General features: G+C 33.8%; 1 protein-coding gene across 3 annotated transcripts in view; it reads right to left on the bottom strand.

The window, feature by feature from the left end:
• ADAM2 (ADAM metallopeptidase domain 2) overlaps positions 1–27,813 on the bottom strand; it is a 79,185-nt gene that overhangs the window by 34,533 nt on the left and 16,839 nt on the right. For 2 of the 3 annotated variants that reach the window (XM_060001527.1, XM_060001529.1), the window contains exons 5-10: positions 26,505–26,581; positions 22,842–23,010; positions 17,824–17,880; positions 5,454–5,525; positions 4,866–5,032; positions 3,749–3,830 (exon numbers count right to left, since the gene is read on the bottom strand). In XM_060001527.1, coding sequence (XP_059857510.1) covers positions 3,749–3,830; positions 4,866–5,032; positions 5,454–5,525; positions 17,824–17,880; positions 22,842–23,010; positions 26,505–26,581 — 624 coding nt within the window. The remainder of the gene's footprint in view (positions 1–3,748; positions 3,831–4,865; positions 5,033–5,453; positions 5,526–17,823; positions 17,881–22,841; positions 23,011–26,504; positions 26,582–27,813) is intronic. The other variant, XM_060001528.1, reaches the window with a different exon arrangement.

Raw genomic sequence — 27,813 nt, 5'->3', positions numbered from 1 at the left:
GTGGGCTGGCAGCCTGGGCACACAGGAGAGCCGATGGCACAGATGAAGCCTGAAGGTATTCTGCTGAAGAATTTCTTCTTGCTTGAAGAGGATGGACTTTTTGTTCTATTCAAGCCTTCCACCGATTAGATGAGGCCAACCCACATTATGGAGGGCAAAGTGCTTGACTCAGATTTCACTGATTTAAATATTAATCTCATCAAACCCCTCCAAGTTGACATATAAAATTAACCACCACAAGCATGTCTCAAACTTTACAGGTTCAGGTTCAAAATGAAACTTTCTTCCACCCTTATATTCCCCTCTGCCCCCAAAGCCAGCTGCCCTGCCTTCCTCTACCTAGCTTCTCAAGAAGAATGTTGAGCATAATCACTGATGTTTCCATGCCATTCATGGCATGTATCCAGTAACTTAGCAAGCCCTATATGTTCTGCTTTCATGATATATACCAGATAAAAGCTACTTCTCGCATATCCAAGAATAAAACACCAGTTAATACCATTCATCTGCAATTGTCTCCTATATGGTCTCCTTGTTGTGGATCCTCACCCCTCTACGATCACTTTTGTATAAGGTAACCAGAGAAATATTTCTCTCTGGCTTCAAAACTTCCAGTGCCTTTTCATTGCAAAGAGGATAAAATCCAAAACGATTTACCAAGATCCATAAGGCTGTATATGATTAGTCTGTTGCTTACTTCGACAATCAATATTTTCACAGCCATCTTGTTCTTGATATTCATTTCCATCTGAAAGCCTTGAATTTAATGATCATTTTCATGGGTTCTGATTTCCTAGGTCTTGCAATGACTGCCTTTGTCTCATCATTCATTCCTCTTCTTAAAAACCTTCTCCTCGAAATTTTTCTCTGATCACCCCAGCTAAAATAGCCTACCTCACATCCCATCAATTTTTATCATATTCTCCTAATGTATCTTCTTATTAGGAAATGCAAATATAAGATTGAAATAATTGGTTCCCTCAAAATTGTGTAGAATGTGTTCCTAAAAGCATTGTTTTTCCCCTTGTGAGATTTTAAAATAATATATCAATTCTTTTAATACCTTGGTGTTATTCTGAATTTCTAGTTCTTCTTGTGTAACATTTTAGTAAATTATGGGCTTCTATTAACAATATACTATTTGTCTAAGTTTTCAAATTTATTTAAGTTATAAATTGTTCTATTATCTCTTAAATGTTATTTATATCTGTAGTTCTCCATTATTTTTGTAATTTTATTAATATATTCCTACTCTGTCTTATAAAAATAGTTTTGCCAGAAATATTTTTGTTCTTAATTTGTTAAAGGCCTAATATCTTTTTTGAATATCTCCGTCCTACTGATCATCTGTCTTTCTTTGATTTTTGCTTTTATCTTCACTATTACCTGTGTTCAACAAGTTTTAGGGCAATGTTGTTTCCATCTTTCCACATATTTTAGGTTGGATAATTGGCTCACTGATTTAAAGGTTTATTTTCTGCAAAATTCACTAGATACTAATATCCTTAACTATTCTGCCTGATTCTGCCTGATATTCTGCCTGACATATTGCCTAATCAGTTTATCTACACTGCAATATCTTAACTACCATACTTTTATAAAAAGTTTATATCTTCAACTTTTACTCAATTTCCAAACTGCTTTATCTATTTTCTTTTTTTATATTTATAAGATTTTAGTATAAGCTTGTCAATTTTACCCCCAAAAGCCTGCTGAGATTTTGATTAGGAATGCACTGACATCTCTTCAATATCGTAAAAGAAAACTGAATTCTATACGAAAGAGAAAACATTTCAATAAAGTAAGAACAAAATCCATATGAACATATCAATAGCTATAGTAAAAAATCTGTTACCAAAATGGGACATTTAGAAAAAAATTCATATAACTTTAAATGGAATTAATTCCCCGTCAAAAATAATGACAGGATAAAAAAATAAAATACATTTTTTAAAGTTTAGAAAATTAGAAATGGAATTGAGCTTTCTTATTACGTTAAAGAATGTCTATGATAAACCAGAATGAACATAATACCTAATAGTACAATATTGAGAGTTTTTCCCTTGAGATCAGGAATGATACAAAATGCCTACTATGAATTCAGTTAAACATTGTTCAACTTGAATTGTTCTTGGGATCCTAGGCAATTCAATAGGAGAAAAACATTAAAAAAATAAAAGATAGACATATTGGAAAAAAATGAATAAAATTGTTTTAATTCACATATGACAAAGTTGGACACAGAAAAATTTAAATCTAAAACTACTAGAAATAAATATAGAAATATTATTGTATACAAGTCAGTGTATAACATTCAGTTGTTTTTCAACATAACAGAAACTCATAAATTATACTTAAAATGTAGTATTTACTAATATCATCAAACAGTATAGAATTTACTGGTATGACTAGGAATAAATCAAACAAAATATTTGCAAAACTTCTACATATAAAGCTACAAACAGGGGCTTCCCTGGTGGCGCAGTGGTGGAGAGTCCGCCTGCCGATGCAGGGCACACAGGTTCGTGCCCCGGTCCGGGAAGATCCCACATGCCACGGAACGGCTAGGCCTATGAGCCATGGCCGCTGAGCCTGCGCATCCGGAGCCTGTGCTCCGCAACGGGAGAGGCCACAACAGTGAGAGGCCCGCGTACTGCAAAAAAAAAAAAGCTACAAACAGTTTACACCTGTTTGCTATCTATAGTGTATTTTACTCTAAATTCCATTTTCTCATGTTTACTTCTTATTTAACCAAAGTATGTTTTATTATTTTATATTCACCTTCACTTTGCCCTATTAATGTATTTTTTGTAAAGAACTAATGTTTGAACTTAAATTTTTTTTTTAAAATCCATCAGAGACTCCATCTCTTACTTGGTGAGTTTAATTCATTTACATTCACATGATTGTCATTATATTAGGGTATGTTTAAAACATTTCCTTTGATTATTTTCTATTCATTTTATTTTACATTATTGTTTTTAAGTTTCTTCTTTCTTGGCCATCTTTACATTTCTTCCATTAGACTATTATATGGTGTAGTTTTCTTCTTATTTGTTCTTAAGACCAACATTCATTTCATATACCCTTACTTCTTTCTAAAACATACCAATATCTTTACTGTTTTCTTAAGAAGACAAGTTCTATATATATATATAACAAGTTCTATATATATATAACCAAAGCGTTGTGAAATAGGAGCAAAAACATACCAATTTTAAGCACACCAAGATTTTCTGCTAAGATAGAAATGGCAATTATTGCATTTGATTCTGTTTTTCTTCACCTATGTCCCAGGAAGCATTTTGCGGCAATTGATAAATAGTTTCAAAAGTTTTATTTTAACTTGCTTCATAATTGAATCAGCTACATAATGAAGAAAATGCTCAAAATCTAAGCTTGAAATTAAAATTAGTTATTAAATATTGAGTATATTAAAAATTTATGAGCATCTTATAAGACTATAAAATAGATCACTACCGTAACTTTCTAAAAGAGGGTAATTTGAACTCACAAGAAGAAAATTGTAAAAATTTTATATGTATTAAGTTAAATGTGTTATATGTGTTAAGTTAAACTTCTTATAGTTCACACATTTCTGTCAGCAGCAGGAACAAAGATCCCTAGAATCATTATGCAAATTTTAATATACTTAGCCATAATAAAATACAGAAATAGTTAATTGTATATTACTCTAAATAGCATCGTACTTATACATCTTAGCCAAGTCACTTAAACCGTACCATACCAGAGCAACACCTCCTCCATAGTATTTATCACACAGTCTCCCTTGAAAGGTTGCACCAACATAATTTGGTTTTTCTCTGTAACTTAAGTTTAAAAAAGAAGCAAATCATAAAATTTTGTAAAATTAAGAACAAGTAATATTAAATTTACCTAATACTTTTTGTTTTGCATACTTATATAACAAATTCATAGATATTTCCACTTTAACACTAAGATAACAAAGCATAGAAAGGGACTAAACGTGTCTGCTTATTTTGCAAATAGATTTAAAAAACAAATAATAAACAGTGTATTATCATACGGATTTTTAGAGAATAATGAAGATATTTTTATGTAATTAAAAAATTATACTGATTCCTATAACGTAAAAATGATAAAAATAAATAAAATTTCTTAAAAGTAGAAAGCTAAGCCAATGAAGTTGACAAATGGGCAGAGTAAGCTTATGTGTTGAAGTCTCCCCTTAATCAGATAGAATTAGCCTGCCCTAGCCATGCAAAGGCATGCATATTTGTGGGACAAAAAATAACTTAAAAGATTATAATTTTATAATTATATACATGATTTTTACATAATATGATAATATATAATACATACAGGTTCTGAATATTGATAAGAGAAAAACAAAGAGATTATTAAATAGAAAGGGAGGCTTATATTTTTAAAAGTGCAGCTCACTGTGAATATAGTATGTCAGAGATATTGAAATGTACAATAGTGTTTCCATTTCATCACTATTTTGTTTTGATTTTATGGAAATAAAACATTAAAAGAAGGCCATATTACTATATTCATAAAATTCAGGTATATTTTTTCAGACAGATATTGTTAATATTTTATGTATAGTTAGGCACATTTAATGATACGTTATATACTCAAGGTAAGAAAGCGTGGTAATAAGATTGAAGTGAGTTTTAGCTATAAGTCAATAAAAAGAGTAATTATATTAGTAATTCTGCTATAAAACCCGTGTTGTGAAAAATAATATTCACAGGATGTTGTACATAAAAAAATGACATAAGATTTTTTTCCCTAAGGGCCTGTCAACTGTCAGAAATCAGGTCAAATTACATATGCTTTCTAATGTATAAGATTTAGTAATGCCAAGATATACTTACACAAGTAAAAATGCCACATCATGTGGACGCAAAACAAGATAAGATTGTTTCCATTTTAAAAATCTGCGTAATAATTCATTGGCATCTCCAGTTACCTGAATTTTATTTTCATCTATCCAAAGCTCTAATGAAGATAGAATTATTGTAATATTAAATGAATCAAAAATCTAAAATTGAAGACATAAAGAAAATATGTTCAAACTACATGGTTTAAATAGATTTGGGAATTTATCTGCAAAAATAAACGCTATACCGATGTAAATATTAAAAACCTAAACTGTAAATCTGGATTGGATCTTATAAATTCTATTAGCAAGTAATAAATATCACTAATAAAACAAGTAATAAGTAACATTTTGATATGCTTGTGCTTAAGCCAGCCCAATGTCAAGTGTTTAATTTAAGCCTTACAAAACCCTAATTAGGTATTTACAATTATTATTACTCCAATTAAACAGTTAGAAAACTGAAACTTAAGATGATTATATATTTGCCCTCTTTCACACAATATGTGTATTCAGGCAGGGTCATAAAAAAAGTCTGAGAATTGTTTAAGTAACACAAACAAATGCAAAAGCAAACACTTACAGCATTGGTCAATCCAATCAACTGGAAAATTTTTTGAGTGACAACAGTTGTATCAGAACCCATATGATTATACTGAAAAAGATAATTGCCTTTTAGATCTAAATATATATTGCTTAATATTTAATGATGGTTATTATGTTTAAAATTTAGAAGTATGAGTTAAGAAATTATTTAAATTACCCATTTATTAGTTTTTAAATAGTATTTATTATTATAGACATAATGTGTGGAAAATTAAAAATATTAAAAAAATACAAAAAGGCACTACAAACTCTTGCAAAATTAAGAGAAGAAGAAAGCCTTCTAAACACATTTTACAAGGCCAGCATTATCCTAATATTGAAACCAGACAAAAACACCCCAAGAAAAGAAAATTACAGGCCAATATTCCTGATGAATATAGGCGGAAAAATCCTCAAGAGAATATTGGCAATGCAAATTCAACAGCACACTAAAAGGATCATACATCATGATCAAGTGGGATTTATTCCAGGGATGCAAGAATGGTTCTATTTCTATGAATCCATCAATGTGATGCACACCACATTAACAAAATAAAGAATAAAAAAATCATATGATCATCTCAATAGATACAGAAAAGGCATTTGACAAAATTCAACCTCCTTTCAGGATAAAAACTCTCAACAAAGTGAATACAGAGGAAATGTGTCTCAGCAAAATAAAGGCCACGGCCAACATCATGCTCAACAGTGTAAAGCTAAAAACTTTCCCTCTAAGACCAAGAACAAGGGAAGGATACCTACTATCGCCACTCTTATCTAGCATAGTATTGGAAGTCCTGGCCAGAGAGATTAAGGAAGAAAAAGAAATAAAAGTATTCAAATTGGGGAAAAAGAAGTAAAACTGTCACTGTTTGCAGCTGACATATATAGAAAACCTGAAAGGCTCCACCAAAAAACTGTTGGAACTAAGAAAAATTCACCAAAGTTACAGGATAAAAAACCAATATGCAAAAATCTGTTATATTTCTTTATAATAATAACAGGCTCTCAGAAAGAGAAATTAAGAAAACAATCCCACTTACAATTGCATCAAAAGAATAAAATACCTAGGAAAAATTTAACCAAGGAGATAGGTCTTTACACTGAAAACTAAAAGACATTGATGAAAGCAACTGAAGAAGGCACAAATGAGTGGAAAGTTATTCCAAGCTCATAAATTAGAATAGTTAATATTGTTAAAATGTTCACACTACTCAAAGCAATATACAGATTCAATGCAATCCTTATCAAAATGTCAATGGCATTTTTCACAGAAATAGAACAAACAGACCTAAAATTTGTATAGAACTACAAAGACCCTGACTAGCCAAAGCAAATGTGAGAAAGAACAAAGCTGGAGACATCATGTTCCCTGATTTCAAACTATATTACCGGTACAAAGCACTGTGGGTGGTATTGTCATTAAAACAGACACATAAATCAATGGAACAGAATAGAGAGTTTAGGAAAAAACCCAACACATTATCGTGGGTTAATTAGTTTACACAAATGGGGAAAGGACAGTCTCTTTAATAAATAATGTAGGGAAAACTGTACAACACATGCAAAAGAATGAAACTGGACTACTATCTTACACCATACACAAAAAAATAATTCAAAATGTATTGAAGACTTGAATGCAAGACCTGAAACCATAAAACACCTAGAAGAAAACAGGTGATATGCTCCTTCACATTGGGTGGATAATGAACAAAGCATGAATATTTTTAATATTCAAAGTTTTCTTACAAGTTGACAAGAAGGCAAACAACCATTAATGAAATGAGCAAAAGGATTAAGTTGTCAGTTCAGTGAAAAGAAAATACTAGTGGCCAGTAAACATTAAATGATGTTCAAATTAATTCTCAGTTAAAGAATGGAAGTTAAAATTACAATGAGATATAATTTTATACCCATTGGCTGACAAAAATTAAAGAGAAATATAAAACTAATCGTTGGCAAGTATGAGAGGAAAATACTACTTTCAGTTTTACCTTGGAGATGCGAAAAGTTACAGCGTTTTTATAAAGCAATGAACAATATCTATTGAAATTAAACTACATACGTATCCTTTGACCCATCATCCATACTCCTGGTTACCTACTTTCACAGAGATTATGTTCCCAAGATGTAAGAACTCATGACTAAGGATACTTCATGTAGCATTATTTATAGTGACAAAGCAACATTTAAAACACTGGAAACAAAGTGAATACTCAACAATAATAGAATAAATGAATAAATGATGGTATATAAATACAATGGTATGCTGTGCTGCCCTTAAAAATGAATTAGCTATTCAGTTGATTTGAAAGACCGCCCACCAAAAAAATTAATGAGTATATTAAATAATCCAAGCAAACATCAGAGACTGACAGACTTGATTAAGGAAAAAAAACAATTAAATATAAATTGTTACAGAAGGGATGTCCCTGGTGGTCCAGTGGTTAAAACTCCATACTTCCACTGCAGGGAGCACAGTTTGATCCCTGGTCGGGGAACTAAGATCCCGCATGCCGTGCGGCATGGCCAAAAGAAAAAAATTGTTACAGAAGACACAGTACATTTTCAAGGACTGGGAAGTCCATCAGGAAGACATAAAACTATAAACATTATATGCATCTAAGAACTGAGCCTAAAAATTACACGAAACGCACAAGTGAAGGGAGAAATAGAAAATTCAACAATAATGTATGGAGATTTAAGTACACAATTTCAGTAGTAGAATAACTGGTCAAAAACTCAACACAGATATAGGAGACTAAAACTAAACCCTAAACCAACAGATATTTATAGAATATTCCACCCCAAAATGTCACAACATGCGCTTCTCAAGTGCTCATGGAACATGATCTAGGAATAGACTATATACTAGGTTATAGGATAAGCTTCAACTGAGTTAATACAATTAAAAAATACAAAATTGCTCTCTGACCATAAAAAATCAACAACAGAAAGAAATTTGAGAAATTCAAAGTATGTGGAAATTAAACAACAGATTATAAATAACCAATAATCAAAGAAGAAATCACAGGGAAATTAGAGAATACTAATACAACATAGTAAAATTTATGGTATTCAGCTAAAGCAGTGCTCAGAAGGCAACTTATAGGAAATAGCTATATTAAAAAAAAGAAGCACCATCTCAAATAACTAATTTCCACTTAGGAAATTAGTGAATGAAAAGCAAAGAACTCAAAGGAAGGAAATGGAAGAAATTAATAAAAATCAGAGCAAAATGAAATATGAATATAAAAAACAACATATATTAACAAAACAAAAATTATTAATTCAGGATAAAAGAAAGGTTACAGTCACTAACCATAGAGAAATAACTAGCCTTGTAAATGAACACTGTGAAAAATAATGTGGCAACAATTTAGATAACTTAGATGAAATGAATGATTTCTTATAATAAACAGATACTGAAACTGACTCAAGAAGAAACAGAATATGTAACAAGCAAAAAGATTAAATATGCATTTAAAAAATTCCCACAAAGAAAAGCCTAGTTCTAGAAGGCTTTATTGGTGAATCCAATCAAACATTTAGAGAAGAATTAACACCAATTCGTTACAAATTCTCCTATAAAATCGGAGGGAACCCATTTCTATTCATTCAATAAGGTCAGTATTACCCTGATATGAAAACCAGAAAAGACATAACAAGAAAATAAAAGTCCAAAACAAACTACATTCCTCATGAATATTATTGTAAAAATCCTAATCAGAAAACTAACCAATTTATGCAACACATAAAAAGAATTAGACACCACGACCAAGTGGGATTTATCTCAGAAATACAAGCTTGGCTTAATGTCTAAAAACCAATAGATGTATTTCAAAACATTATAGAACAAGGAACATAATGACCAAAACCCACATGATTCTTTTTTTCCTTTTTACATCTTTATTGGAGTATAATTGTTTTACAATGCTGTGTTAGTTTCTGCTGTATAACAAAGTGAATCAGCTATACGTATACATATATCCCCATATCCTCTCCCTCTTGCATCTCCCTCCCACCCTCCCTGTCCCATCCCTCGAGGTGGTCACAAAGTACTGAGCTGATCTCCCTGTGCTATGCAGCTGCTTCCCACTAGCTGTCTATTTTACATTTGGTAGTGTATTTATGTCAATACTACTCTTTCACTTTGTCCCAGCTTCCCTCCCCACCCCCTGTGTCCTCAATTTCACTCTCTACGTCTGCGTCTTTATTCCTGTCCTGTCCCTATGTTCATCAGAACCTTTTTTTTTTTAGATTCCATATATATGTGTTAGCATACGATATTTGTTTTCCTCTTCACTCTGTATGACAGACTCTAGGTCCATCCACCTCACTACAAATAACTCAATTTCATTTCTTTTTGTGGCTGAGTAATATTCCATTATATACATGTGCCACATCTTTATCCATTCATCTGTCGATGGACATTTAGGTTGCTTCCATGTCCTGGCTATTGTAAATAGTGCTGCAGTGAACATTGTGGTACATGTCTCTTTTTGAATTATGGTTTTCTCAGGGTATATGCCCAGTAGTGGGATTGCTGGGTCATATGGTAGTTCTATTTTTTTTTCCCATAGTGGCTATATCAATTTACATTCTCACCAACAGTGCAAAAGGGTTCTCTTTTCTCCACACCCTCTCTAGCATTTATTGTTTGTGGATTTTGTGGAAACTGGACATTCTTTCAAAAGACACAGAAGAAGCATTTGACTAAAGAAAAAAAAAAGCTCAATAAACTAGGGATAGATGAGAACTCCCTCAACCTGATAAAAGACATCTATTAAAAAACCACAGATAGCATCACACTTAATGGTGAAAGAATAAGTGTTATTTCTCTTAGATCAGGAAAAAGATAAGTATATCTGTTCTCATTGCTACTATCACAGCTTTCACTGGAGGCTCTAGCCTAAGCATTTAGTAAAGGAAAAGAAACAAGAGGCATCTACGTAGGAAAAAAAGAAGTTAAACACTCTATTAACAGACAAAAAGATGTGTATATATAAAAATCCTGGGCTTCCCTGGTGGCACAGTGGTTGAGAGTCCGCCTGCCGATGCAGGGGACGTGGGTTCGTGCCCCGGTCTGGGAAGATCCCACATGCCGCGGAGCGGCTGGGCCCGTGAGCCATGGCCGCTGAGCCTGTGTGTCTGGAGCCTGTGCTCCGCAATGGGAGAGGCCACAACAGTGAGAGGCCCACATACAGCAAAAAAAAAAAAAAAAATCCTAAGACAACCACTAAAAAACATTAGCACTAATAAATGATTTCAGCAGAATTGGAGAATACAAGATCAATATATAAATCAACTGCATTTCCATACTCCAGCAATAAACAATCTAAAATTAAATTAAGAAAATAAATCCATTTATGATGGTATCAAACAATGATAATATGCCAAAAAATAAATTTAACAAAAGAAGTACAAAACACACACTGAAAACTACAAAACACCATTGAAAGAAAGTAAAGAAGATACAAATAAATGGAAAGTGAACCTGTGTTCATGGATTGGAAGACCCATTATTGTTAAGATGGCAATAATCTCCAAATAGATCTATAGAAATAATATAATCCCTATTAAAATTCCAGCATTGTTTTGCAGGAATTGGCAAGTTTACCTTATTATGTATATGAAAGTGAAAGGGATCCAGAATGTCTGCAAAAATTTTAAATAAGAAGAACAAAGTTGGAAGACTCATACACCCAAATCTGAAAACTAACTACAAAGCTGTAATGATCAAGGCAGTGTGCTTTTGGCTTTCGATTAGAGTTATAGATCAATAAAATAACAATTTCTAGAAATAAATTCTAACACTTATGGTCAATTGATATTTGGAGAGAGCAAGAACATTAAATGGAGAAAGACTGATGTTTTCAAAATTTTAAAATGTTATGCTTCAAATGACACAATCAAAAAATGAAAAGGTAACCCACAGAATGGATAAAAATATTTGCAAATCATGTATTGGATAAGCGTCTAGCATCCACAATATATAATGAATACTTAACTACAACAATTAAAAAGACAACCCAATGAAATATGTGTAAAGAATTTAAATAATTTCTCAAATAAAATATTCTAATAGCTAATAAGAAAGTGCAAATATTCTCAACATCATTACACAATAGGGAATGCAAATCAAAAGCACAGTGAGAAACTAATTCACACCCACCAGGATGGCTAAAGTCCAAAAGACAGACAATAACAGAGTTGAGAATTTAGAGGAATTGGAACTCATACATTTGTTCATTGCTGGTGCAATACATAATGGTGAAAATTGTTTTTTAGGGTCTCAAAATGTGAAACATTTTGAGTTACCACACAACTCAGCAACTCTCACCTTTTGCATCTACCTAATAGAAATAAAAGCTTATGTCCACACAAAAACTTGTACAAAAATAACATTATTATGATACAAATATTATTGGAAAGCAGAGATAAGACATGCCAGCTGAGACACCCAGTGGACCACCCAACTCCAAGCAAAATCAGTAGTTTACTAACAGTACACAAGTGAGGCCAGTCCAGCACAAGGAGATCTTAATGAGATCAGAGGATATTTAAGAATTGTGAGCTAAATAAATAGTTGTCCTTTTAAGCCACTAAATTTTGGAGTAGTTTGTTATGAGCAACAAAAAGTGTCTCAGAAATCTATAAATGACTAAAACAAGGAATAGAAGTAAGAATGTATGAAAATATCTAATTTTCAAGCACAGTAAAATAAAATACCTAGCAAATATGTGAAACCTATAAGAAGAAAAGTTCACAAACTAAGGGGGATTAAAAAGTTAATTACAGAGAGTGGGACTCCTGAGATGGTGAAATAATGAGGTCTGCAAATCCTTTCCACAATAAGCAATGATAAAAGACAAAAGTCTCAAAAACATTTCAAGATTCTGGCAATTGGCCAAGGGCATTAAAATGAGAAATATTAATTAAAGAAAAACTATTAATCCTATGGTAAGAACAGTGGGAATCTGTGACATTTCACCTGAGGTTGTCCCCAACCACATCTCAAATTGTATTGTGTGGTAATTCTACCATGGTAGGTCAAGCCATAAAATCCAAACACTTCCCTATCAGAGGAGGATAACTTGATTTGGTGCAGAGCAGGGCAAAACTACGTGCCCAGATATACTGTCAAAAACAATAGTGATCTCTGTGGCAAATGAATATTGAAGGGCATCATCACAGATAAACTTAGGCTGTGATACTGGTTATTTTAAGCAACAGACCAGAAGATGAGCCAGAAATCTAACATGGAATTGGGGGGGGGATATGATAGCCATAACGGGTCTTGACAACCTTCCATATATCCTTTATAGTCTGGAATATTCCATTCATGCACCAGTTAACACTCATGCTCAGGAGAGACTGAAAGGGGTCTAAGATATCGACAAGTTCATGGCTGAACTTGTAACGTTACTCACTACCTGAGGAGATGTGAGAAAGTCCTATAAAAATCAAAACCTACCTGACTTGAAAACTGAATACTTTCCCTAACAGACAAATCCATTTGCAAACGTTAGAAGCCTACTAGCTCAAATGTTGGAGCATAGCCTCTGACCAGTCATTGGCTGACCACTAAGATATGTTCACCCAAGGTCAACCACAAAAATCCTGGCTTAAAAGTAGAAACAAGAATTTAAAAAACAGTAAGCACAATAAAACAATGTTACCCACATATTTGAAAATGCAGTCATTAGAAACTATGAGGTAGACCTTATTGGATTTAGCACACGAAACTATAAAACAACTATGGTAAACATGGAACTGAAAGGAACCATGTTTAAAGAAGTAAAGGAATGATGACATTGACTCATAAAAAAGAGAGTATCAGTAAAGAATATAAATTACACATTATAATGTACAGCTTGGTGACGATGGCTAATAACACTGCATCATATACTTGAATGTTCTAAGAGAGTAGAATTTAAATGTTCTCACCACAAAAGAGAAATGAAAATTAATTATGTGATGGGATGGACGTGGTAGCCAATACTACAGTGGTAATCATTTTGTAATTTATAAATGTATCAAGTCAACACATACACATTAAACTTACACAGTTATGTGTCAATTATATCTCAATAAACCTGAGTGAAATAGAAAAAACAAATAATAATTATAAAATTGTAAAAAAGAACTAAATAGATACTTGAGTTGAAAATATAACTAAAATTATATAAGCTCACTAGCAGAAAGAATAAATGAAAATAATAATGTATCAATAGAAATTATTCAACATAAAGAACAGAAAGGAAAAACAAGAAGTAAAGTGAACAGAATCTCAGACACCTGTTTGACACCATGAAGCAAATACACATTTACAGAATGAGCATCTTAGAAGGAGAGGAGACATAGAAATGATCAAAAACAAAACAAAACAAAACAAACAAAAATACAAAACTTGAGTAAATAATAGCTAAAAACTCCCAAACAATGAAAATCACTAATCTACACATTACTTAGGCTTAACAAACTTCAAGTAAGATAAAATCAGAGACAATCACACATAGACACATAATAGTTGTAGTTACTGGACAACAGCCACAAGGAGAAAATCTTTACACTGAGAAGAAAAAAGTGGTACATCACCTATAGGAGAAGCACAGCAAGGTTCAGAGCTGACTTCTCATTAGAATCAATGGAGACCAGGTGGGGTTACAAATTCAAAGTGCTACCACAAAATACTCTCAATCAAGAATTCTATACTCAGCAAAACTATTCTTCTTAAGTAAAGGCAACAGAAAGCCATTCTCAAATTTTAAAGACAGAGAGAGAGAGAGAAATCAGTGATAGCAGAGCTGCTCTGCCAGAAATAATAAGGCAAGAAATGGTAATAATCAGGAAATTCTCAGGTTGAAAAGGTGACACAAAACAGTAACTCATATCTACATAAGTATAATAAAGAACATTGGTACTAGCAATAACAAAGTATAAAACAATAAATAGCTTGTCTTTTCTTCTCTAAAATTAGTTTTAAAAAACTTGCAAAAGACAGTAATTTATCCCTTTTTTTTTCTTTTTTGGCCAAGCGGCTTCTGGGATCTTAGTTCGCCAACCAGGGATCGAACCTGGGCCCCCAGCAGTGAAAGAGCCTGCATCCTAACCACTGGGCCGTCAAGGAATTCCCACAAAAGACAATAATTTAAATTTCAAGAAAGGGTGGTATAAACTCATCTCTCCCTGTTCCTCCAAGCTGATCAAAATTATAAAAAAGTATAAACCCTGAAATAATATAACAAAAAAATCATAGGAAGTCTCTAAAAGGTGGAAGTAAGAAGGTACCTGTACAGGTATGCTAGGAATGGAAGAACAACATAGCTTCTCAGCAATTCCCAACACCCCATCCAGTGGCAAAAAAGTAGTCCAGGTAGAAATGGAATGAGAAACCCATTAACACCGTGATGCCTAGAATAGTAACCTCTGCACCACAGCATGGAGCTTCTCATTAACGAGCTTGAGACAACAGGTGGCCCGGACCAGGAAACAGCCATTTGGTCCTATTGGCGGTATCAGCAGGGAAGAGCGAAACTCTTCTGACAAAATATCTCCACCCCCACAGGCTTGATGTCTCCTGTACCTACCTAGAAATGCTAGGCAGAATGACCCTGGGAAGTAACTCCCACCCGCACAAACAGTACTAGAGTCCCACTGGCACTGGGTGGACCAGGGAGACACTTTCCACCTGCACAGGCCCACCATCTACAATATTCCACTCAGAGGCAATAGAAGGAGACAGGGGAAGGTCCTTCCACTCCTGCAGGCAGGACAGGCAAGTATCACTGGGACCCGCAGAAACAGTGACTGAACCAAGAAGACCAAAATAGCATTATGAAGGCTCTGAGGACTTTTGTCATTGAATTTAACCCATATAATTTGGTCAGGACTTATGTGCTACAACTAAGGAGTCTGAATGAACAAAATAAAAGATTTAAGTAGAATGAAGAATTGCATAACGTAATAGTAAAAATTTCCAGAAAGCAACTGAAAACCATTTGCCATACCAAGAACCAGGAAAATCACAACTTGAGGGAGAAAAGTCAGTCAATACATGTCAACACCAAAGTACATCACTTGGTAGAATTATCTGACAAAGATTTAAAGTAGCCTTTGTAAAATGATGACAACAAATAATTAAAAATATCCTTCATGGGGAGTGAAGTCAACAAAATGGAGAACTAGAAAACACCAAGCCTTCGTTTTTCTCTGGAAACATCAAAAGACAACCAGAAACTGGCTGAAATAACCTCATTGGAGCCTCCAGAAAACCTCAGGAAAACATTCAAAGGTCTACAAATGTCCAATCAAGAAAAAAACATCTTGAAAATGACAGGAAATTTTGTGGTGTTTTTACTCCCCTATGCCCTGTTCCCTTCCCCAGTGTGGCATGGTTTAATCTGGAGGAAATGGTAGTCCATTTCCCAATTCCCTCCCTTATACCAGGTGGAGCAGAGAAGACCTTATCTGCAATGTTCTAACCGGTCTGGAAGGTGCCTGAATGGCTGTTTTCTGTGTCCCCTGGTTATTTTATCAAATGCTGAATTTTCAACAAAAATCACAATGTGTCTTAGTCAGTTTGGGCTGCCCTAACAAAAACACCATAGACTGGGTGCTCAAACAACAAATATTTATTTCTCACAGTTCTGGAGGCCAGGAAGTTTAAAGATTAGGTTTCCAGCACACCCTGTGTCTGATGAGAACATGCTCCCTGGTTCAGAGATGGCCATCTTGCCATCTTCCTGCTCTGTCCTCACATGGTAGAAGAGGTGAGGGAGCTCTCTGGCCTCTCTTTTATAAGGGCACTAATCCCATTCATGAGGGCTCCAGCTTCATGACCTAAGCCACTCCCAAAGGCTCCACTTCCCAGTACCATCACTATGCATTAGTATAAATTTTAGAGGAACAGAAACAGTCTATGTTACAAGGCAAACAAAGAAAAAAAGCATGGCCCAAACGAAGGAAATAAATTGACAGAAACCCTTCCTGAGGACATAGAGACATACTAGACAAAGTCTTTAAAACAACTGCCTAAAATATGCTCAAAGAGCTAAAGGAAAACAAAAAGAATGAAGGGAAGTCAGGAAAATGATTTATGAATAAAATGAAAATATCAACAAAGATATAGAAATTATAAAAAGAAACCAAACAAATTCTGGCATTGAAAAATGCGATAACTGAGCTGAAAATTGAGTAGAAGGATTCAACAGTAGATTTAAAGGGGCAGAAGAAAGAAGCAGTAAACTTGAGAACAGGATAACTGAAATTATTGAGTCTGAGAACCAGAAAGAAAAAGGAGGGACTGGTGGGATACCATTATGCAGAACAATATATGACTTAAGGGAATCCCAGAAGAAGAAGAGAGATTATTTAAAGATATAATGGCCAAAAGCTTGCCAAATCTGATGAACCACATGAACACACAAATCCTTAAGCTTAAATTCTAAGAAGGATAAAGCCAAAGAGACCCACACCAAGACAAATTATAATCAAACTGTCAAAACCTAAAGAGAATATTAATATTGAAGGCAGCAAGAGAAAAGTAACTAACCACATAAAAGGGGTGATAATAAGATTACTAGCCGATTTCTTAGCAAACACTTTAGAGGACAGAAGACAAGGGGATGATATATTTAAAGTGCTGAATGCAAGATGAAACAGGCACTTTGGAAGACAGTCTGGCAGTTTCTCACAAAAAAATCAAACAAAAAAACCATACTGTTACCATATGATGCAGCAATCATGCTGCTTGATATTTACCCAAAGGATTTAAAATATGTCAATACAAAAACCTGTGAATGGATGTTAATAGCAGCTTGATTCATCTCAAAATTGGAAGCAACCAAGATGTCCTTTAGTAGATGAATGGATAAATAAACTGTGGTACATACAGACAATGCAATATTACTCAGTACTAAAAGAAATTAGCTCGCAAGCCATGATAAGGCATGTAGTAAAGTTAAATGCATGTTACCAAGGTAAAGAAGCTAATCTGTAACAACTACATACTGTACATTTCAACTATATGATCTTCTGAAAAAGGCAAAATTATGGAGACAGTAAAAGATCAAAGGTTATTAGACATTATGGGTATGGGAATGATGAATAAAAATTACTAAGAAACTATTTTATAGGTAACATGTTTTAATATGTTAATTATATAAAATTTAAAATAAACTAATAGAGATTTGATTTCCAATTTACTACTGATACTAGTAATTTAAATTCATTAAGGCAGAGATAAAGCAAAAATTAAATAAAATCATTTATTGTCCTATGTTAAAAATTTATTCCAACACTTTTTATAACCTCCCATTGCTAATATAAATTAAGATAAGACAAATAAGTGAAAGTATACTTACTAAATTTTTTTCAACTACAACATGCATTTCTATATACTGAGAGAAGTCTGCAGGTGGCTGAAAAAAAGTCACAATCTTTAGATAAAAATTGAAGAATCATTTAATTATTTTAAGTAATATACTACTTCACAAATTCAACATTGAAAATTCAGTTTTCTATATGAAAATAGAAATCATTTTCAGAATATTGCCTTTGTCATGTCTTTCACACCTGATCAATCACTTAATTTACTCAGAAAATAGCTTTCCTCTACCTTCCATTCTCCATATTCTCACTGGTACTGGGCTACTCATATGATTCTTTTCCCTGAGGAAATTCTTCCCTTGACTTGCCATTATGTGTGTATTTATGTTCGTTTAATGATTCCACTATACATTATTATGCTGCATGGTTTTATCTACGGCCTTGAAAGAGTAGGGGCACATCTCTGTGTTTAGAGGGGTGGGATTTCATCTGAAGGATAAAGCTAATCCTTGTATAAATCACCGCAGAAAAAAGTGAGCAACAGAGAAACAAAATGGGTTTCTTAAACTGCACCATAGATATCTCAGTATGTGGAATCTGGTTATGATGTCATTTAATTAGACCACAGGGGTTAAATTAGGCACAAATGTGAGGCCCGATGGGCTTATGATCTGTGTGACTTACACTCTGCCAACAAGTAATAATTGTTGTAACTACGTTTAATAAAATATTACTTATGTTCATCATTATTTTTACATGAAGTTAACCTAGGAGGAATGCACTAGGGAAAACTTGGAAGACAGTCTTTGTGGGCACTTTAAGACTATAGTGCAGTTAACTCAAAATAGTTTGTTACTAAAATAGCATACCATGTATAAGCACTGGACAAATATATAGAAGCAGAAAAGGAGGATCAAATTTCAAAAGTTGAGAAAACTTTTATTATGGTATTTTAATGCCTGAATTTTTTTCTTTTTACACTGGTATTTAATCCTTTGAAAGTTCAAAACTATCACATTTTAGTTAAACCATTTTCCTTAACATAAAGAGGAGCAATAGAGAAAAATAAATCTAGGATTTAGCAGAGAAAAGTGAAGATTGTAGTAATTTAAAGGAAAAAAAGTCAATAAGGTCAGTAAGACAAATTCAGGGGTGAATGATCATTCATTTTTTCCCTCCATTTAAAAATTCTCTGTGGGCTTCCCTGGTGGCGCAGTGGTTGAGAGTCCGCCTGCCGATGCAGGGGGCACGGGTTCGTGCCCCGGTCCGGGAAGATCCCACATGCCGTGGAGCGGCTGGGCCCGGAGCGGCTGGGCCCGTGAGCCATGGCCGCTGCCCCTGCGCGTCCGGAGCCTGTGCTCCGCAACGGGAGAGGCCACAGCAGTGAGAGGCCCGCGTACTGAAAAAAGAAAAAAAATTCTCTTTTAAAACCTTGGAGACTTGAGGGTTTGTTTTTTTTAAAATGCAAATGAAATCCCCTTATGGTCTAATTGGTTTATTTTCATTTCCATCCAAAAGGAAGCACTGAATGCTTCATGATAGTTTTGCTTATAGGATTCCAAAGTTTCATTGAAGTGCCTAAACAAGGAAATGAACTTTACTGGAGGAGAAAAATAAACATTTATATTAATTGAAACTAACAAAATATTAATGGTTTGAGAGATTCAAAGCTATTTCTTTGTTTTAAGCAACATAAGTGTTAGTTGACTTACATTTCCTGAAGTAATCCTTGTTTATTTTCATCTCTGAGATAGGGATTGATGATATTTAGTTGATTATAATTTATTCACTTATTTACTGGACAATAAACTTTCATGGGGAAAAGATATAGTCTGTTTCAGCAAAATAATTAAAAATTTAAGACAAAGATGCATAAAAGAATGCCAAGAAATCTGTATATTGGGAAGGTGGGCAGGTGTTAAGATTTCAGAAGACCTGAAAAGCTATTTTATTTAGTAAATGAAAGTAGCCAATAAAGAAAACCAATTTCTTGGAAATGTGCTATATAAAGTTGACATCAATTGCATGAAACTTTGCTTTGGTCAAATAAACACTAAAGAATTGGAGCTAGGGAAGAAGATTGGAGAACACTACTAAATGATCCAATTGCAATGTAGTTGGATTAAAAAGTTAAAGTTAAAAGATACCAAAGCCCACTGGTAAGAATATTCAGGAAGTGAGAGGGACATGAAGATGATGATAGATAGATGATAGATGATATAGATAGATAAATAGATAAGTAGGTAGATAGTTAATGTGTGTGTATTTTGTTTAACTTGGGCAGTCATTATGTCCAATGTAAGATCAATAACTCAGAAAAAAATTGGAATAAGAGTGGGAGATCTGTAAATCACAGTAGATAAAGCCGTGAAAAAATATACAAGACAATATACAACACAAACAAAAACCTGAGACATAACACAAGAAATATCATTATCTAGAACATGAGTGTATAAGGAAAAGTCAGAGAAAGTGAGATAGAAAGTGAAGCAGGAGAATTTTATCAGAGAGTAAAGTGAATTGAAAGTTTCAGAAAGTTTTTATATTATTTCACCATTAACATTATACTTAATAGTGGTGGACTTTCTTCTTAAAATTGGTCTAAGACAAGGATATTCTTCTCACCTATTCAACACCATGCTAACCAGGGCATGTAGGCAATAAAAGAGAAGTTAAAAGCATCATAATTGAAAAGGAAGAACATAATCTTTGTTTAAGATGACATCATCTTGTACATAGAAGACTACAAAGAGTACAATAAAAAACTAATACCCAATTTAAACAAGTTTGCAGAATATGAAATCAGTATACAAAAGTCAATAATTTCCAAACATGAATAATGAGAAATCCAAATTTGAAATAAAATTTTAAATGTGAAATAGCATTTAAATGACAACATTTGTAGAAATAAATTTAACCTAAGAAGTTTGGCTGACAACTTGAAGACAACTATACAAAAGATTGTGGTAAAAAATTAAAGAAGACCTAAAAACAAAAAGCTGCTCAATGTTCATGGATAGGACGAGTTAATATTGTTAAGTGGCAATATTTCCAAGATTAATCTACAGAATCAACAGAATCCCAGCTTGATTTTTCAGGGAATTGAAAATAAGTGAATTTTAAAATTTATTTGGAGATTGATAGTATCAAGAATAGCCAAAACAATCTTGAAAAAGAACATTACTGAAGGATGTACACTTACTAATTCCAAAACTTATTCCAAAGGTATAGTAGTAAAAAGTGTGGCTCTGGCATAAGGATAGACATAAGATCAATGGAGTATTATTGCAAGTGCAGAAATAATCCCTAACATCTATGGTCAACTGATCTTTGAAAAAAAGGGTCATGAAGATTCAGTGGAACAAACATGAGTCTTTTCAACAAATGGTGTTGGGAAAACTAGATATGCATACGAAAAATGATGAATTTAGAGCCCTCCTTCACTCCATACAAAAATTAAATTAAATTGGATCATATATTGAAATGTAAGAGATTAAAGAATAAAACTTTTGGAGGAAATATGAAATAAATTTTGTAAACCTGGTGTGATGGTTAATTTTTTCTGTGAACTTGCCTGGGCCACAATGCCCAGATTTTTGTTCAAAAATTATTCTGGATGTCTCTGTGAAAATGATTTTGGATAAGATAAACATTTAGATTGGTGGACTTTTAGTGGAGTAGATTACCCTTCATAATATGTGTGGAGCTCATCTGATTAGTTGAAGGCCTTATTAGAACAAAGACTACCTTGTAAGCAAGAAGGAATCCTTCCAGCTGACTGCCTTTGGACTTGAATACAACTCTTCCCTTGTCTCCAGCCTGCTAGTCTACAGTCTACTCTAAATTCTTTCATTCTCCCTCTCTTTGTGTGTGTGTGTGTGTGTGTTTACATCAAATATATATGTGTGTGTATGCGCACACACACACACACACACACACACACATACACACACATACATATATTCTGTTGGTTCTGTTTTCTTGGGGAAGTGTCTTTATTGAAAGATACCCTTAGCCGAGTTGGTGCAGAGCTGAGGTTGAAAACCAAACCCAGAATCTCATTTTGTGAATGGATGAACTACAAGACAAATTGAATTTCCACCCTCACAGGGTGTCTACTGGAAGAAATAACATCCTAAAAATTGGAATGAGCGTATATGAGAAACTCTGATGAAGCTGGGGTCACTAAATCCCTAAATTCTTTTTTTAAATAAATAAATATTTATTTATCTATTTTGGCTGTGTTGGGTCTTCGTTGCTGCATGTGGGCTTTCTCTAGTTGTGGCGAGTGGGGGCTACTCTTTGTTGTTATGCACGGGCTTCTCATTGTGGTGGCTTCTCCTGTTGTGGAGCACGGGCTCTAGGCATGCAGGTTTCAGTAGCTGTGGCACACGGGCTCAGTAGTTGTGGCTCGTGAGCTCTAGAGCGCAGGCTCAGTAGTTGTGGCACATGGGCTTAGTTGCTCCATGGCATGTGGGATCTTCCCAGACCAGGGATTGAAACCATGTCCCCTGCATTGGCAGGCAGATTCCTAACTACTGTGCCACCAGGGAAGTCCCTAAACTTCTACTAAATTCTGATGAGTCTCCTTTGCCAGTAGAAGCAGTCTCTCCATCCCTGGATAAGGATATAAGGAAAATGTAATGGCCTACCCTGAGGCAGTTGCCTTAAAAGACACTAGTGATTCTTCTCAGCATCCTAGATAAGTATCTTCATTTTATGTGAATTTTTATGTGAATTTATGTGAATGTCACTTATGTTTATTATATCCAAACTTTGATATAATGGATATGGAGAAAGGAGAGCATCTGCAGACAACAAAGGTCTGGATCACAGGGAAAAATGCCACTAACAGCAGAAAATGCCATCTTGGTGTTCTGGAAAACTGAATGACTAGTTTTAAGACTTACAATAGGTTATGAAGTTTCTGGTATCACTCTCTCTCTCTTTCTCTCTCTCATATACATATGTTAATAATTTTTATCAGAAAAAAATACATTTTTTATATTGCTGCTTAGTAATAACTATATAGCTTACTCAATTGATCACTTACCTCTACACTTTGTATTTTATAGGGCTTTTCTCTTGACTCAATATCCTTCTCAGCATATAAAGGAGCACCTGTATTCCTATGTTTTACTTGATAAATCACATGTTCAAAACCAATTGAAGGCTCCAAGGGCTCAATTCCATAACTTACATTTTCAAATTGTAGTAAGCCCCTAAAAATTCCAAAAAGTAAGTGAATAAATAAAACAGTTCATTTTTCACAAAGTCAATAAAATGACATAATCAGGGTTTTTTAATAGTATGCAGGTTATTTTCATTCTTAGCCTTATGTGGTGAAGTAAGAAAAAGTTACCGAGTATCCACAAATTTACTGAGTGGAACAGAGTAGTAATGCTATTGGTATTTACCAAGCTACTAGTACTCTGTGGTCTCCACATACACTAAAAAATCGTAATTCAGGAGAAGAGTAGGAGACAGTACAAAAGTCTCCATGCTGTGCTTTTCCAATGACAATTTCCCACTATAAGCCATGCCTCACTTTATAACGTAGCAAAGATCAAGGAAACTAAAAGCTGGTTCTTTGAGAAGATAAATAAAATTGATAAACCTTTAGCCAGCCTCATGAAGAAAAAAAAAGGGAGAGGACTCAAATTAATACAACTAGAAATAAAAAGGAGAAGTTGAAACTGACACCATAGAAATACAAAGGATCATAAGAGACTACTACAAGCAATTATATGCCAATAAAAAGAACAGCCTAGAAGAAACTGACAAATTCTTAGAAAGACACAACCCTCCAAGACTGAACCAGGAGGAAGTAGAAAATATAAATAGACCAATCACAAGTACTGAAATTGAAACAGTGATTTAAAAACTTCCAACAAACAAAAGTCCAGGACCAGATGGCTTCACAGGTGAATTCTATCAAACACTTAGAGAAGAGCTAACACATGTCCTTCTCAAACCATTCCAAAAAATTGCAGAGAAAGGAACACTCAGAAGCTCATTCTATGAGGCCACCATCACCCTGATACCAAAACCAGACAAAGGTATCACAAACACACACACACACATTACAGGTCAATATCACTGATGAACATAGATGCAAAAATCCTCAACAAAATACTAGCTAACCAAATCCAACAACACATTAAAAGAATCATATACCATGATCAAGTGGGATTTATCCCAATGATGCAAGGATTCTTCAATATACGTAAACCAATCAGTGTGATACACCATATTAACAAACTGAATAAAAACAATATGATCATCTCAATAGATGCAGAAAAGGCTTTTGACAAAATTAAACACCCATATATGATAAAAACTCTCTAGAAAGTGGGCATAGATGGAACCTACCTCAACATAATGAAGGCCATATACGACAAACCTACAGCAAACATCATTCTCAACAGTGAAAAACTGAAAGCATTTCCTCTAAGATCAGGAACAAGACAAGGATGTCCACTCTCTCCACTTTCACTCAACATAGTTTTGGAAGTCCTAGCCACGGCAATCAGAGAAGAAAAAGAAATACAAATTGGAAAAGAAGTTAAACTGTCTGCAGAAGACATGATACTATACATAGAAAATCCTAAAGATGCCACCAGAAAACTACTAGGGCTCATCAATTAATTTGGTAAAGTCACAGGATACAAAATTAATGTGCAGAAATCTGTTGCATTCCTATACACTACTAATGAAAGATCAGAAAGAAAAATTAAGGAAACAATCCCATTTACCATCACATCAAAAATAATAAAGTACCTAGCAATTAACCTACTTAAGGAGGCAAAAGGCCTGCATTCAGAAAACTATAAGATACTGATGAAAGAAATCAAAGATGACACAAACAGATGGAGAGATATACCATGTCCTTAGATTGGAACAATCAATATTGTGAAAATGACTATACTACCCAAAGCAATCTACAGATTCAATGCAATCCCTATCAAATTACCAATGGCATTTTTCACAGAACTAGAACAAAAAATTTCACAATTTATATGAAAACACACAAGACCCCAAATAGCCAAATCAATCTTGAGAAAGAAAAATGGACTAGAGGAATCAGGTTCCCCAGACAATACTACAAAGCTACAGTAATCAAGACAGTATGGTACTGGCACAATAACACAAATATAGATCAATGAAACAGGCTAGAAAGTCCAGATATAAACCTACGCACCTATGGTCACCTAATCTATGACAAAGGAGGCAAGAATATACAATGGAGAAAAGACAGTCTCGTCAATAAGTGGTGCTGGGAACACTGGACCGCTACATGTAAAAGAATGAAATTAGAATGTTCCCTAACACCATACACAAAAATAAACTCAAAATGGATTAAAGACCTAAATGTAAGACTGGATACTATAAAACTCTTAGAGGAAAACATAGGCAGAACACTCTCTGACATAAATCGAAGCAAGATCTTTTTTTGCTCTACCTCCTAGAGTAATGAAAATAAAAACAAAAATAAGCAAATGAGACCTAATTAAACTCAAAGGCTTTTACACAGCAAAGGAAACCATCAACAAAACAAAAAGACCATCCACAGAATGGGAGAAAATATGTGCAAATGAAACGACCGACAAGGGATTAATCTCCAAAATATACAAACAGCTCATACAGCTCAATATCAAAAAAATGAAACAACCCAATCAAAAAATGGGTGGAAGATCTAAATAGACATTCCTCCAAAGAAGACATACAGATGGCCAAGAGACACATGAAAAGATGCTTCACATCACCAATTATTAGAGAAATGCAAATCAAAACTACAATGGGGTATCACTTCACACTGGTCAGAATGGCCATCATCAAAAAAATCTACGAGCAATAAATATTGGAGAGTGTGTGGAGAAAAGGGAACCCTCCTACACTGTTGGTGTGAATGTAAATTGGTGCTGCCACTATGGACAACAGTATGGAGGTTCCTTAAAAAACTAAAAATAGGGCTACTATATGATCCAGCAATCCTACTCCTGGGTATATATCTGCAGAAAAGCATAATTCGAAAAGATACATGTACCCCAAAGTTCACTGCAGCACTTTTTTACAATAGTCAGGACATGGAAGCAACCTAAATGTCCATCAACAGAGAAATGGATAAAGAAGATGCGGTACATATATACAATGGAACATTACTCAGCCATAAATACAGAATGAAATAATGCCATTTTTAGCAAAATCGATGGACATAAAGATTGTCATACTGAGTGAAGTAAGTCAGACAGAGAAAGATAAATATCATATGATATCACTTATATGTGGAATATTAAAAAAAATGGTACAAATGAACCTGTTTACAAAACATAAATAGAGTCACAGATGTAGAAAACAAACTTATGGTTACCAAGGGGGGGAAGGTGGGGTGGGATGAATTGGAAGATTGGGATTGACATATACACACTACTATATATAAAATAGATAACTAATAAGAACCTACCATATAGCACAGGGAACTCTACTCAATACTCTGTAATGACCTATATATGGGAATAGAATCTAAAAGAGTGGGTATATGTATATGTATAACTGATTCACTTTGCTGTACAGCAGAAACTAACAGAACATTGTAAATCAACTATACTCCAATAAAATTAATTTAAAAATAAAGCTTCTGATTATAATTTTTCAAATTTGAAAATTATTTCTTAAAAATTCCATTTTTTGTAACCATAAAATTATGTATAACAACCTGAGTCCAGTACATGTGCTAACGATCACCATAGAATTTGGATAACCTTCAATATACCCTTGGTAGTAGCATAAGTCCTGAAAAATAAACACATATATTTCTATTAGAATAATTTATGTTAAATGCACTATTCTCAAATACTTAAAACACACACACACACACACACACACACACACACACACACACACATATATATATGTATGTATGTGTCAAGCACTAATTGTTTCCAAAATGGATTTATAACATCATTAGATGAACATTTGGCTCAATTTTCCAAAACTGTCCCTACGTGTCCCAAAGAACAAGTAAACTTCCATGATTTTTTCTGTTATAAATGAAACATGACAACCCAATCATTAGGATCAAGGTAAAAATCATCAAAAACTTGTTTCTTCAAACTCTTCTGACTTAATTTTTCAAGGTAGATGTAAAAAGTAAATAAACCCAAAAGATAATTTTTTCTTTTCAAGATTACTTTAGTATAATGGCAGAGTAGCTTGCACTGGATTAGCCTTCTCATCAATGACAAATGTAGACTCTGAAAAATTATTTTTTAAACTCCAACAACAAAGGCAGGCAAGAAAAGGTGAGAGAAGGGAATCAATAGAAAGAGGAAAACTGCATTTACTGAGTTTTGTGTTATACTGGTTTTCACCTGAGTGCCTCCCCTTGGCAGGGCAGCACAAAGTAGCAAATGTTCCAACAAAACACACAATCTTACTGACCCTGAGAACTCTTTAGAGAAAAGAATCACAAGCTCTCCAATGTACCATGGAATATCACCAGTATATGATTTAAAATATTAGATATATGAATAAAAGAAAAATGTGGCCCATAGTCAAAAGTAAAACCAGAAAGAAACTGACTTCAAAATAACACCGGATTTTGGAATTAGTAAATAAATGGATTTAAAACAGATATTAAAAACATGATGAAGGACATCATAAAGGAAATTCTGGGCATAATAAGGGAAGCAATTAGGAAATTCAGCAGAGAAATAAAATGTTACAAAAATGCCAACTCTAAATTCTAGAACAAAGAAATACATTTAAAATGAAATACACTGGATATGTTTTACTGACACTGCAGATGGCAAAAAACAAAAACCCTAGAATACAGATCTGTAGAAACCATTGAATCTGAAAGAAACCTGAGAGAAAACAAGCTTTAAAAATGGAATATGGCTGCAGCAACCTGTGGGACAATGTTATCTAAAATATGTTTAATTGGAGGTCCAGAAAAATGGAAAGAGAAAATAGGTATAAAAGTATTTGAAAAATTCATGGCCAAATTTAGTGAGAAACCACAT

This window comes from Delphinus delphis, chromosome 21 (assembly GCF_949987515.2).
Source record: "Delphinus delphis chromosome 21, mDelDel1.2, whole genome shotgun sequence".
NCBI classification, from domain to species: Eukaryota; Metazoa; Chordata; class Mammalia; order Artiodactyla; family Delphinidae; genus Delphinus; species Delphinus delphis.
This window is presented reverse-complemented; position numbering and strand designations above follow the sequence as displayed.